The 14,262-nt window shown below is 33.1% G+C and overlaps 1 protein-coding gene across 2 annotated transcripts in view; it reads left to right on the top strand.

Moving 5' to 3' along the window:
- LOC148944949 (Ig-like and fibronectin type-III domain-containing protein 2) overlaps positions 1–14,262 on the top strand; it is a 321,570-nt gene that overhangs the window by 76,873 nt on the left and 230,435 nt on the right. For both annotated transcript variants that reach the window (XM_089099394.1, XM_089099393.1), the window contains exon 6: positions 11,560–11,787. In XM_089099394.1, the coding sequence (XP_088955520.1) occupies positions 11,560–11,787 (228 nt within the window). The remainder of the gene's footprint in view (positions 1–11,559; positions 11,788–14,262) is intronic.

The raw sequence follows: 14,262 nt of genomic DNA, 5'->3' as shown, positions 1-14,262 counted from the left end.
GCCTTAGTACCCTAAGCCTTTTTGGATATCCAGGATCAAAACTCCCCCACCCGTTCCAAAATACAAGCCTGTGTTTAAACAATAGTCAACTTGCATAACTTACAATCCTTGTCCCAGGGCCTCTGAGGGGCTATGTCATCCCCAGGGGCATAATCATTTGACACTTGACTATTTTGAACGAAATGGCTATCTCAAGATTTTGATCAGATTTCTTTTTTTTGGAAAGGGAGGGCAGCTATAAAGGGTGTCGGTAGGGGTTAATCGCCCTGCGATGACTCTTAAAAAGGGCACCAGAATTTCTTATTCCCAATCAAATGAGTGCTCTCCCAGGTTTCTACTACCAACCCTCCCATATGAAGTGGCTCTAGAGAAAAAATACATTGGAACCTTATGGCTCTTAATTATAGGCTACACCAGGGCTTGATTGATTCGATAGAATATGCTAAATTTTGTGAAACCTCGGAAAAATGTGACACTTTTCTGGAATCTTTTTTTAACCTTTGCCTCCCTTTTTCGATGAATATCTGAAGGGGCGCTCTGGATTATAGATGAGTTCTCTATTGCAAATACTAAATTATCCTGACTCTGCCTCGCGTACCTTTTTGACATTGTCTCGAAATATTATTTGTTGGATCTTTCTCCAGAAGGGTCTGAGTCTATGTTTGACCATGGAACCAAGGAAAGTCATTCATCGATCCGTGATATTTCTGCTGAAACTTCCATGTATTAATGCAGCATCAATAGAGTAATTCAAAACACACTATGTACAAACCGAAATACACTTCAGATTGGTGTAGTGTCGATGGCTGTTATCTACAAGTACTTAAAATCACCTTCTTCTCTAAAGCTTTCTCGTAGTGTGCCTCCAATTGTCCAACCATAAGACAGACACGAAGGTACACAGCTCTTTCGAATTATCTTGAGGCTGGCAAGCCGAGAACAGAGTACTGGAAGAACAGCTTCATCGGACGTTACACTTCGATCTGGAATGATCTTACTGAGGAAGCTATCCCCAAAAATTTCTTTAGTGCCGTGAATTTAGGAGTAAAAAAAAAATGTAACACCTAATTTTACCAACTGAAGTCAGGCATCCTGGGACCGTTGTTTGAAAAATCTTTCATCATTGTTTTCCTGTTGCCATGAACGTCATGATGGTAATTATTGAGCCAAGTCAATGAGCCTTAATTATATAGATATAAAAAAGATTAAAGGTTCTTCCCAGTTTTTGCCATTATTTGCTACTTGCCCAGTTTTTGCTGATTTACCTCGTTGGCAGTTGTAAAGCGGTAAATTTGGATTCTAGTGATGAAGCATTCATTTCGTTTCAGTTTCAGCGGATTTCACACCTGAAATTAGTTCAAATGACCCCCCCCCTGGAAGAATTTATTGGGTAAATAAACCTATTTTCTTCTATTTCTCAATGCTACAGGTGTACACTATAGTAACCCAGGTCATAACTTTTCAGTACAAGCGACTTATTAATCGCAGCAATGAGAAATGCAGGATTTTGTTAAATATTGAGGGGCAGCCGGTTAAGGTCTAATGACCTATTGTGAGTCAAGAAATTCCTATGAATATATATAAACAAGGCCCAGTTGCTGCCACGTCCAGTTTATAGCCAAAACCCGCAGAATAGCCCCTTTATCTGAAACGTGTTCATTCCCAAAACTCATAAAAGAGTTGAATGGCCTTTATTTTAGTAGCACTGATGAAGCAAAACACGGAGAAAGAATATAGCTCATAAATGGATTTCCAGATTTCTTCAAAAATGGTCTAAAAGGACGGAAGCATCGCCTGGAGAAACTCATTAGTTTTGTGTAAACCCACTATAATCAGAGCCGTTCTTGAGGGGGGGGGGGCCACCGGGTCAGTTCCCCACCCTGGCTGGGGTATTGCCCACTTTGATCAAAATTTTCAGTTTGATTCGGCTTTTTATCTTATATTTGATTTCAGCGGGGGCCATCAACCCTAAGAACGACTGTGATTGTAATAGAATAAACAACATAATTCCCCTTATATTTTGAATGTCCTTTGAACATCAAAATTGCTCCCTAGATTTTGAAAAATAGCCCTGCCCCTAGCTTTTCTGAATTGACGCCATCCTAGGAATGCGCTTTTTGTGTTAATTCTCATCAGAAGTTGAGCCGTTGACGCAAATGATTTGCCCCAATTGCCCCAATATAACATTTGCCCCAATTTGCTCCAATATATAACATTTGCCAAAATTTGCCCCATTTGCCCCAATATATAACATTTGCCCCAATTTGTGACATGAGATGGCGCTCGTGGCCTGTGAGCGTTCATTTGTGATAAATTTTTGACAGAGTGGCGCTCGTGTTCGTCGTGGTCGTGTTCAAAACTCCCGAAAATTTGTTTCGCAATAAATTTACTTTTACGATACCTATGTAATAATGATCATTCCTGAATTACCTTCAAAGTGAAGAAGTTTTCTCACTTGACAGTTTTTTTGGCAAAACATATTTTTAAAATTTCGATTACTGTGGGCTATGGTTCCCTCTTTACTTGCTTGCAGCTACTGCTGCAACGAAGATCTGATACTTTAGCTAAATCAAAAGTTGAGTTGTTAATGCTGAATGATATGGCTCTTTGTCCCCATTTGTGACAAGAGATGGTGGTATTCACGGTCTGTATGTGAATCTTACATTTTAGTTAAACTATCGTTATGAATGGAACCATTGTCCTCGCCCAGGAACTTTGGAACAGTAGTGAACAATAGCGTAATTGTGTTATTCATGTGGGCAGTCATGCGTGCTAATAGAAAATATTAAAAATGCAGTTTATCTTAATTGTTTACTTCCAACTTTTTATAGTTCTGTTTCCGACATAATTGAAATTCGGTCTAAGGTTTAGGGTGATGCATTCGCAATATTATGCCATTAAAACGTACCAGGAATGTTCCCATTTTAATTAGCAATCGCTTGAGCTATGTTAACTAAATTAATACAATTCCCAGTGTTTTGTGTAAAAATCAAATGAAAAATGTTAATATACTTAATAACTTATATTTAACCAGAAACGAAATAAATGTAAACTGCGATTATATTTACAATAAAAAAAAACACAAAATATTAACCTAAAATAGCTAAAAAATGGCTATACACGATTTGAATAAGCTAAACCAATTTTGGGCTATACCCCACCTAGGCATTTCTGAAATGCTGATGCCCCCCTCGGAATTTTTAAATTTTGTAACTAAAAATTTTACGCATATTCACCTGAAGAAAGCTTAAAAAGCAATTAACTCATTTTTTAGGGAGGGGGGGGGTCAACCTCTAGGTATATTTTACGCTAATAAAAAATATTATCTATATACAGCTCATTTTATACAGTGCGTCCTGTTATTGCAATGCATATATCTATATATATATATATATATATATATATATATATATATATATATATATATATATATATATATATATATATATATATATATATATATATATATATATATATATATATATATATATATATATATATATATATATATATATATATATATATATATATATATATATATATATATATATATATATATATATATATATATATATATATATATATATATATATATATATATATATATATATATATATATATATATATATATATATATATATATATATATATCACACTCACACACTCACTCACACTATCACACACTCACACTCACACACTCACTCACTCACGCTATCATATATATATATATATATATATATATATATATATATTTATATATATTTATATATATTTATATATATATATATATATATATATATATATATATATATATATATATATATATATATATATATATATATATTTATATATATATATATATATATATATATATATATATATATATATATATATATATATATATATATATATATATATATATATATATATATATATATATATATATATATATATATATATATATATATATATATATATTCAGGTAAATTCAGGCAATCTGCGTAGGAGATGTTCTCCATGCCCTACACTTTTATGTAGGCAAGCACATTAACGTTTAATTTTATTTCATTACAATTCTGATTTAACTACATTTTAAAGTGATTTTATATATATATATATATATATATATATATATATATATATATATATATATATATATATATATATATATATATATATATATATATATATATATATATATATATATATATATATATATATATATATATATATATAAAATCACTTTAAAATGTAGTTAAATCAGAATTTCAATGAAATAAAATTATTCGTTAATGTGCTTGCCTGCATAAAAGTGTAGGGCATGGAGAACATCTCCTACGCAGAGAATTTACCTGAATTTACCTAATTTGGGTTTTGACCCAGCGACACGTTTTGGTAGATACCCTGATTACTGAAGTTCAGGCACAATTGAACCCCGTAATGAAGTTACAATGGTCTCAGACTCCCATTAGGTTTGCTTGATATTAAATAACTTCTTCGGGTAAGCTTCTCAATAAAAAGAATTATGGAATTCCTTAAAGGTCGCGTTGTGTTAAACCCAAAAAAGCAAAACGTAGATATCGGCTCTCACTTTTCGACGAATCTGCTGGAATCCAACAACCTGCTCTGGTAGATGTCTGATTACAAGAATTTACCCACCCCTCCCTAATTACCCATGTAGGTATGATCAGATTTGTGTCATAAAAAAAGTACAGATAAAAGACTAGATCACGAATCCCAACGAGTTTTATTTATGTTTGGCAACCCTGTTTGGTAGAGGTCATAAGGGCAGGATAAAGAGACCATTCCTCTCCGATCTGATAAGGTAGGAGCCCCGAAAAATAAGCTTACGGTAAATACCCCACTCTTACTTTCTACCAAATTAGGTTGAAGATATTAATATTGTATTAATATTTTTGTAGATATTAATTTTAAAAAAACAAAGTTTTTCCGAGGGAAGTAAAGAGTAAAGTTGAAACTTAAAACGGACAAAAATGATTACTTCACAGCATATTTAATATATATTAATATAACTAGTACAAATAAACCAACTAATTATGCTTCCCTATGCTTTTCTGCTTATACATAACAAGATTATTGATTTAAGAGTCAAAAATGAGTATGTAGCCTGACAATACTGAAGGAATCTACAAATATTTTCACAGTGTTATAGCAGTCTTGGCATTAGTAGCTTTCAGTACACATTTAAGGTTTTCTTAAAAATATAAGTGTAAAACTAAATATTTTTTAATAACCGCGAAGTAATTGAACAGCATACAGAAATATTGGATTGATTTGTCAAGCAGCATTTTCCTCTCACCAGCTATAACACCAGTAGTGGGTAATATACAGTCTTAAATTTTGAGAAATATGCTTTAGTATCAATTGAAATGAAGTTCAAATAAGACATAATATGAACTCTGGAAATCCGATTATTTCTCTCTATACAAGAGTGAATTTCAAGCTATGATACAAATTCTAAAGCTAGTCTATAGTCCGAATGCTATCAAGATGGCGTTACTTTGAACTTGTGTACAAATTAATCATGACATGTCCTTTAAAAATCAAAACGAGAGCCAGTCATTGAACTGAGCCATTGTGCAGAAGTGATACCAAATTAAACTTAAAAAAATAAAGAAAACCCTAAAATGGATTGATGCTTTATCTTAATAGGGATTGATAATATTTTGATTCTATAAAAATTGTCCTTAATTGGTTTGCTTTTACTGTACCAAAACTCCTATATTATTTTGTGTTTTCAGTAAAGCGCTAGTTTTGTATAATCATAAAAGCATAGGGAAACATAATTAGTTGGTTTATTTGTACTAGTTATATTAATATATATTAAATATACTGTGAAGTAATAATTTTTGTCCGTTTTAAGTTTCAACCTCGCTCTTTACTTCCCTCGGAAAAACTTTGTTTTTTTAAATTAATCTTAGTTCGTTTTTGATTAAAATTTAATGCAGAAACAACGCTGTCATGATCTTTTTTATTTATACGGAATAATGTATGCTCGTTTTAAGTTTTAGTGTCACTTCGTTGAAAACTTATTTTTAATATAATTTCTAAATATCACCAATCTAGGGAGATAAGACAGCTCTAAAAGAATACTGAAAACAACCATTACAGTTAAGAAAAACTTTCAGTCTGTAACATAAAGTTCATTATCCATACTTCCCAAAACAATATATTTTTCTCACGAATTTATGATTTTCGATTAACAAAATGATATTTTTGTTCGGCAAACTTTCCCTGAAAAGCCATAATAAAGACAAGGCTGTGTAAATCCCGTACTGACGATCAAAAACTAGAAGGCTACTGTAACAAAAGAAAGCTGTTTAAGGGCTCATTTAATAGCTTATATTTATACTTAATCACTTTTTATAAATTTTACTTGATAGCACCTTCCCACAAAGTGCACTTTCGGTTCTTTCCCCAACTTTTTTAAATGAAACAAGTGCCTTTTCCAATGAAAGGGCAATATTATGTTCTAATATTATACGTTTGTAGGTAGTTGAAGGAGATGATTTTTTTTTTGGTCAAATTGATCTCAAATCATAACATTCGAAAACAAAACAAGAGACAAATTAGGTCTTGGGGGGAGGTTTAGTTGCCCTCCAATCTTTACGGTCTCTTAAAAAGGACACTAGAACAACAAAACAACAAATAGAAATGCATCCGTAATCAGTCTTCTGGCAAAAACATAAATTCCATGTTTGTGCAGATAGGAGATCATAACCCCCACAATAACATTTTCTGATACGCTGAATCCGAAGGTCTAATTTACATTAAGATTTTTGACTTTTTGGGGGGTGTTTCTCCCGTTTTAGAAAATCAGGCTCCGTGTTTTCAAAATCCCTTAATCCATCAAAATCGCTTTTTCTTCTGAGGCTTGGAGCCTTTGGTGGGTAGATATTAAACGTAATGAAATGTATATATTTGCAATCTGCATAAAAACCCTATTCTTATCAATTGTTATCAAAATTCCATTTTTAAGTTTTGGTTACAATTGAGATGAATCGCTCCTTAATTACAGTTTAACACTATGAACTGTTTGATAAAACTTATTGGGCTAACGTCCTATTTTTTAATTAATCCTGTAGCAAACCGGAGTTTTTAAAGCACGATTCATGCTATTAAAGTGTCCAGTTGAAATGAGCACCATTTTAGAAAATTCTCTTTTTTGGGAAAGGTTTTGGTTCCTTTACGTGTACGTAAAGGACTGAAATACCCTTACAGGCGTCTTCTTTTCTTAGATATATTTGCTTACTTGGTTATTCAGCGTAAGCAGCAAATATATGCCAAATCCACGGAAGATTTTTCTTTGAAAGGCTTTTTGGGTCTCGTTTCAAAAATGACATTCATCGCAAAAACATAGGTAGTTCCCACATAATTAATTTCGTTACTACTTAGAAAATAAGGAATTCAGATGGCAATATGTTTTCACTATTACTACTCTTAAGATTAGGATAGCATATTAAGAAATTTTCTACCTACCGAAACTCACAAAAATTTTATTTAAAAAAAGCAACTGTAAAAGTTAAATGATAATATTTGTACATAAATTTCTGCGTGTTCATTTTGCAGACAAGAAAGCTCAACTTATTTCATAGTAAAAATATATTTCCTTATTTTTATAATTATCTTTTTAGACTCAAAATTCAATTAGCATTCCCCTTTTTCTGCTATAATTCAAATATTTGAATTGAACTTGTACTGAACATATTACCTTCACTGGCCCTACAGTCAAATTTAAAATGATATTCAAGAAACTTCAAACTACTGTTGAAGTTCAAACCGTGTTGATTGATATAGCCTATTTACGGTGAAAATTACATTTTTTCTACCGAAAAGTATATAAATCTTATTAATTTCAATAATTTGTTTGAATTCAATAAGCAAGTCACACTTCCAACAGAAAAATTGGATTTTTTTTTATTTGTTTGAATTCGAGCAAAACATTTTGTTGGAAATCAATTTTTTTTTCCCTGAAGCTTTTCCACTTGAGACGCGACATCAAAAGTGCCGCTTTTAGTGCCATTTGAACTTGATGATGGTGGAAATTATATGAAAGACGTAGATATGTGCAATATCTTTTATATGAGCTTCAAAAGAGCTGTCAACGATATTCTGGTAGCCTGCTAGTGCCACCCTTTCAGAAAAAGCACAAAAAGTGCCATTTTAGTTCCATATGGCACTTGCAGATGGCAGAATTTATAAAAAGTACGTAGATATGAGAAATAGCTTTTGAATGAGCCATTAAGAATATCTCTAGGATGTTCTGGTAGCCCGCTAGGCCTGTTGAAAAAAAAAGAGTAAAAACAACAAAAAAACGGAGACATATCAATGCTACCGATGCAAAAAAGTGATTTTCCTTGTTGTTCAAAGAGGGCGTCTGTAACTTTCCTGTACAAGTGTTTTGATCATGTTTATTCCAATCGTACACTTTTCATTTTGATACAACGCCATTTTCGAGAGGTGTGAGGCTTTTTTTCGAAATCAAAATAAATTTCTTTTCGCAATAAACTTTTACTTTTAAGACGAATCGAAATAATAGTTAACGTTCCTGAGTCAGTGTCAGATGGGAATTTTTCACAAGGCAGTTTTTTTCAAAACGTATTTTTTAAATTTTGGTTACTATGGGCTGTGGTTCGCTCTTTACTAGGTTGCAGCTGCCGCTGCAACGATGATACCTTGCCAGGACATGCTTTAAAAAAATGAGCCTAGAAAATGACTAAAAAAACAACAGTGGATACCGATATTCCCGATACGATACATGCGATACCAATACGCACGATACTGATACGTGCGATATCGATACGCCCGATACCACATACAGCCGTTCCCCTGGGACTACGGAGGGTTATATCGTCATCAAAACCATATATATTGGACCTTTGAAGTATGTTAAACAAAATGGCTATCTCAAAATTTTTATAGGACTAGTTGGGGGGAGGGGGCCTGTTGGGGGGGGGGGGCTATTTGCCCTCCAATCTTTTTGCTCACTTAAAAAGGGCACTTACAAATTTAATTCCCTTTTGAATGAGCTATTACACACCTCTCTATGATGCTCTGGCCACCCCTGGCCCTTCTAGAAAAAAAAAGAAAAAAAAAAGAGACACATAAGTGCTACCCATGCAAAACAGTGATTTCCCTTGGTGTTCAAGGCGGAGGACTGTAATTGTCTTATATAAGGTTTTCGACCATGCTGATTCCAACGGTGCATTTTTTATGTTGATCTGATGCCATTTTCAAGGGGTTGCAGGCTTTTTTTCTAAATCACTATAAATTTCGTTCCGCAATAAAGTTTTACTTATAAAATTAACCTAAGCAATAGTTACCATTCCTGATTCAGTGTCAAATGGAATTTTTTTTCACTAGACAGTTTTTTGGAAAACACCTTTTTCAACTTTTGATTACTATGGGCTGTGGTTCGCTCTTTACTAGGTTGCAGCTGCCGCTGCAACCATGATTCTGATTGCAAGAATTCAGGGACTTGTTTTCCTCCGTACAGGTCGGATTATGTCCAGACGTCCGAAAGCACATATAAGAGTTCAGGTCCCACTCCCTTTTCCTACTTTTGATACTTCTGGTGGGCATGACGATGACAAGACTTTGGGGACCTCTCTCTCATGCCTCTAAACAAACTGGGACGAGTCTGAACTCAAAAAAATCATATTTTAGGTTTAATCTATATTAAACCGTGTTAGGATCGCAAGAAGCTTTATTAAAGATAAACAATTTAAATTGAATTCGGACACTACGTATGACGCGTATGATGCAACGTAGATACCACGTATGACAGACATTTTGTCGCTTTATTGTTTGTGCTTTGATGCATTACCGTATTGGATTCTCTCTAATTTTTAATACGTTGCGGTGGATGCCGCAAACAAGTTGAATTATGATAGCTCTTTCTGCCATTTATGTATACGAATTTTAGAGGTCTCTTCCCTTCCCTTCCCCAAAAAGATCAGATCGGGACTGGATCCCTCAAAGACAGACTTAGGACAGACAGTAGCTTCTTGAAGTTTACCTCAGATATGGGTACCTTTTGTGGTAGATGTTTCGGTGACAGTAATTGTGAGATTCCTCATCCTCCCAATGAGGATGAGTTATATGGAAATCCAAAGAGACCAACTATGACACGTACTCTTATCTTTCACAAAGTTTGATTTAGATCTGCTGATCTCGTTTTACAGGTATTCAAATGACGAAATTGCCCCCCCCCGTCCTCCTCCTTACATAGACTGGTCCTTTTGTAAGCCCTTAGAAAATACAGCTAGGACACACTTTTACGTTCTACTGTGTTTTGTTGATAAAACCAAAAACTGAGTTTCTGTTAGATGTCGTTGTGACAAAATTTAAGGACCCTCCCTCACCTATCATCGCGTACAGAGGTCCAGTTGGAATCTGATGCCCGAAACACATATTGCATAACTATGATACCAGGTACTACATTTTACTTCCTATCAAGTTTGGTTTAGATATGACAACTTGTGGTAGATGTGCTAATGGCGAGATTCCAGAAATTCCTCATTTTTCTTCCCACCCATGTGTCTGATCGCCCTGGTGTCTCCTGCTGGGCACAAGCTTTATATACTTGCCAATTTTCTGGTATCAAAATCGAAAATTCTATTAAAAAAGCAAATAAACAAATAGTGAGTTTCTGATTTCAAGACTAACTTATCTAGAATTATTCCCTAGAAATCTTGGAGGGATACAACATTTTGGATCTTGGGTCTCTAAAAAATAATTCCACGTTCTATATAACACAAATATAACATTAGATAATCCCTAAGAGATTTTTTTTTTGTTTTTTTCGCTTCTTTGAAGTTTATTGTTGTGCTAAAACCCGATTGGACATGTCAAGTTTTTTTTTTTTTTTTTTTTTTTTTTTTTTTTTTTACTATAAAAATGTGACCTAAAGTGGTTACATCTGCGAGCCGAAGATCATGAAAAAAAAATCCGACAAAACAAACAACACTTAGACAAACGATAGTAGTAGTGTTACTCTGCTGCCCGATTATTCATTTCAAACTTGACCCAAAGTGATCACAGGTACAGGTCACTGCTCACGAGAAGACAGAACAAACAACACTGAAACGAACGAAAATGGTAGTGTTGCTCTGCAACCCAGTTAGATCTTTCATGTTTGACCTAAAGTTTGAAGTGAAGTAGCCATAGCTACAGACTACTGATCGCCCAAGAACCATCATGACCGATGCTTCACGCTTGTGACGCAGTCTTGCAAGGAGATGCGTCGATTCTCATACGAATGGTGGACACAGACGTGATTGTGATTGTGACCTCAAGCTTTGATCGCATTGTCCCCAAAACATCCCCCTTTCTGCATTCGATTTTATAATATCCATATAAAATAAACCGCGTATTTTTCATTTTATTTTTCAACCCATCATGTTAATCACAGGTAACCTGTAAAAATCTAATTCTTATTAAAGTGGCACGCGTAACCGTTACGTCTGTTTTAGCCTTTCGTTATGTTTAAAATAATCATACTTAGCTTCTTATTTATATCGTATTTTATGTTTATAGTAATATCAATCAGTCTGCAACCTCCAGGACCGTTATCCACATTTTCAAACGTCACTCTAAACTCGGATCCGAACTTAGACCATGAATTCACCGAATGCTGTCGGGATCTGAATGTTTCAGAAAAATGCTTAGGCTTCTGTAATCTCAGAAAAATTATTGATGGTCAAACAGGCGAAGAGCCATTTAATTGTGAAAGTGATTTCAAACAAATCGTAAGATGCATGTCAGGTAAGTAAATTTATAATAATATTCGGCGGTTGTTAGGTGAAAAAGTCTATTCTGCTACAAAATTCGGCTGCTGCTTCAATACAAAAAAAAATGTTGATGACGGAGAGGATGAAGAGCCTTTTAATTGTAAAAGTGATTTTAAATAATTCGTGTGATGTTTGGCAATAATTTAGAATTAGATTCTTGTAAATAAGTTTAAAAAAATTTTACCTGACAGAGCATTTAGCTCTGTCTCGCACCGACAGTGAATGATGCATATATTTTTGGATTCATCAGTTTTTTAATTATCAAAATTATTTTATTATCAATTAATTATATATTTTATTATATATTTAATTTTATTTTATTATATATTTAATTTTATATATTTATTGTTATAATATTATAATTATATATTTAATTATATATTAATTATTATTATTATTATATATTTTATTATATATTTAATTATCAAAATTATCAAAATAATAATTATTTAAAATGATATTAGTTAGATTTCTCTTAGAGAATAATCGAAACTTGTTTTAAAAATAAGAAACTATTTTTTTCATATTTCCTACGTACTTTTCGTTGTAAAAAATAAAATAAAAAAAAATTTTAACAAATGTAATCTGGTTCACGAACAAAGCTGAGTTCGAAATAAAATGAAAAAAATAAAAAGGAAAAAATGAATGAAATGAAAACGAAAATGATAAAATAAATATGGGAAGAGTGTGGATAACTAACTTACAAGAGCGGAAACTGGCACTAATGTCGACAAAACCAACATCAACGCTATCTAGCCTTTGGCGTTTCTGACATTTTTCCAAGCTTCGGTATTGCGTTCTTTTTCAGAAACGGAGATCTTATTACCGAACTTTTTAGATCATTATGGATATTTTCTAAAAATAAAGATTAGATATCAACAATAAAAAAATGTAATATTGACCATCAAATATTAAAGAATTCTTAAGAATCAATTTTAATAAATCTATTTTCAAACTTGCTACACGTATGGGAGGATTCTACTCTTTTTAATCTCCCATAATCTTTTCGAACACCCGAAAATTTTTGTGTAATAATTTTCAGAATGTTTGTTTTTGGATTAATTTAAATCAAACTTTGTCCACAAAAGAAGCTTCTTTAACTGAAAGTATGGAGCAATGTTAAAACTTAAAACGAACCGAAATTATTTCGTTTATAAAGGGGGCTTTCCCCTCCCCAATCCCTCAATATTTGCACTAAAGTTTTTTAGTACTTTAAGGAAGCTCATCATTCCAATCAAACAGCTTTTGTGTTTCTAGAGTCGTTCATTAAGAGTTGGGCCAAAAAGTACAACTTTAGCGTAAAAAGCGAGGCCTTAAAGAGGGGGAGAAACCCTCATTTTCAGAAAAATTCTCTTCTTTTTATGTTTTAATTTTGTTCCTTACTTTCAGTCGAAAAATTTTTTTCATTTAATTTCTGATCGTTTTCAAACAATGCCGGGAATTTCCCCGCCTCAAAATTAACCACCAATAAAACGCCTCGCTCTTTACGCTAAAGTTTGACTTTCTCACAACTCTATTTTTTTTTAAACAATGAAAAACTTTTGCGTAAAGAGCGAGGCGTTGAGGAGGGGACAGCCCCCTTCATATACGGAATAATTTCCGTTCGTTTTAAGTTTTAACGTCGTTCCTTACTTTCAGTTAAAAAACTTGTTTTTTTTTATTTAATTTTTGAACGTTTTTGAATTAATGCAGGTTTTGATTTTGGCTCACCGTAAATGAATAATTAAAACAAAATTTGCATATTAATTATAATTTTATTTGGTTAAATGACTTTCTCGAAACTTGTTTAATTTTGTTTACGAACGTTTTTATTAGTAATAAATATGCGTAAATTACGAATTAAATTAAATAACGAACTTCTACATTCATCAAGTTTCAAAACGTATGTTAGTGGGTTCACCCCCTTGTCAATACCTTGCTCTTTAAGGTAACGTTTGAATTTTTTCCAATTCTTTAAAAATGACCCCTTAATCACAATCAGTTGATCTGTTGAAAAACTTGTTTTTTTTTAATTTAATTTCTGATCTTTTTCTTTAATAATGCTGAGAAATCCGGCGCCCCCTTCATAGCAATGTCCCTTCCTCCATGAAAACTTCCTTCATGGAAAGATCCTCCCAAATAGCCTCCGACCCACCCCTCCCCCCACCTACCAGAAAAAATTCCCCCTGAAAACGTCTGTATACTTCCCAATAACCAATACTATATGTTAACATATAGTATTTCGAGTAAAGTTCATAACTTTCAGCCCTCCCCCCGGGGACTTTGGGGGATTAAGTCATCCTAAAAGACATTTTTATCATATTTTCGACCATGCTGAACAAAATGGCTAAAATGGCCTGCCACGATATTCTAGGACCATTGGGTCGATACGATCAACCCTGGAAAAAAAAAAACAAAAAAAAAAAAACACGCATCCGTGATCTTTCTTCTGGCAAAAAATGGAAAATTC

Source organism: Artemia sp. Qi Xiang Cuo, chromosome 13 (genome assembly GCF_049724085.1).
Source record: "Artemia sp. Qi Xiang Cuo chromosome 13, ASM4972408v1, whole genome shotgun sequence".
NCBI classification, from domain to species: Eukaryota; Metazoa; Arthropoda; class Branchiopoda; order Anostraca; family Artemiidae; genus Artemia; species Artemia sp. Qi Xiang Cuo.
The sequence above is the reverse complement of the archived record's forward strand: the minus strand, read 5'-3'. Positions and strand labels throughout refer to the sequence as shown.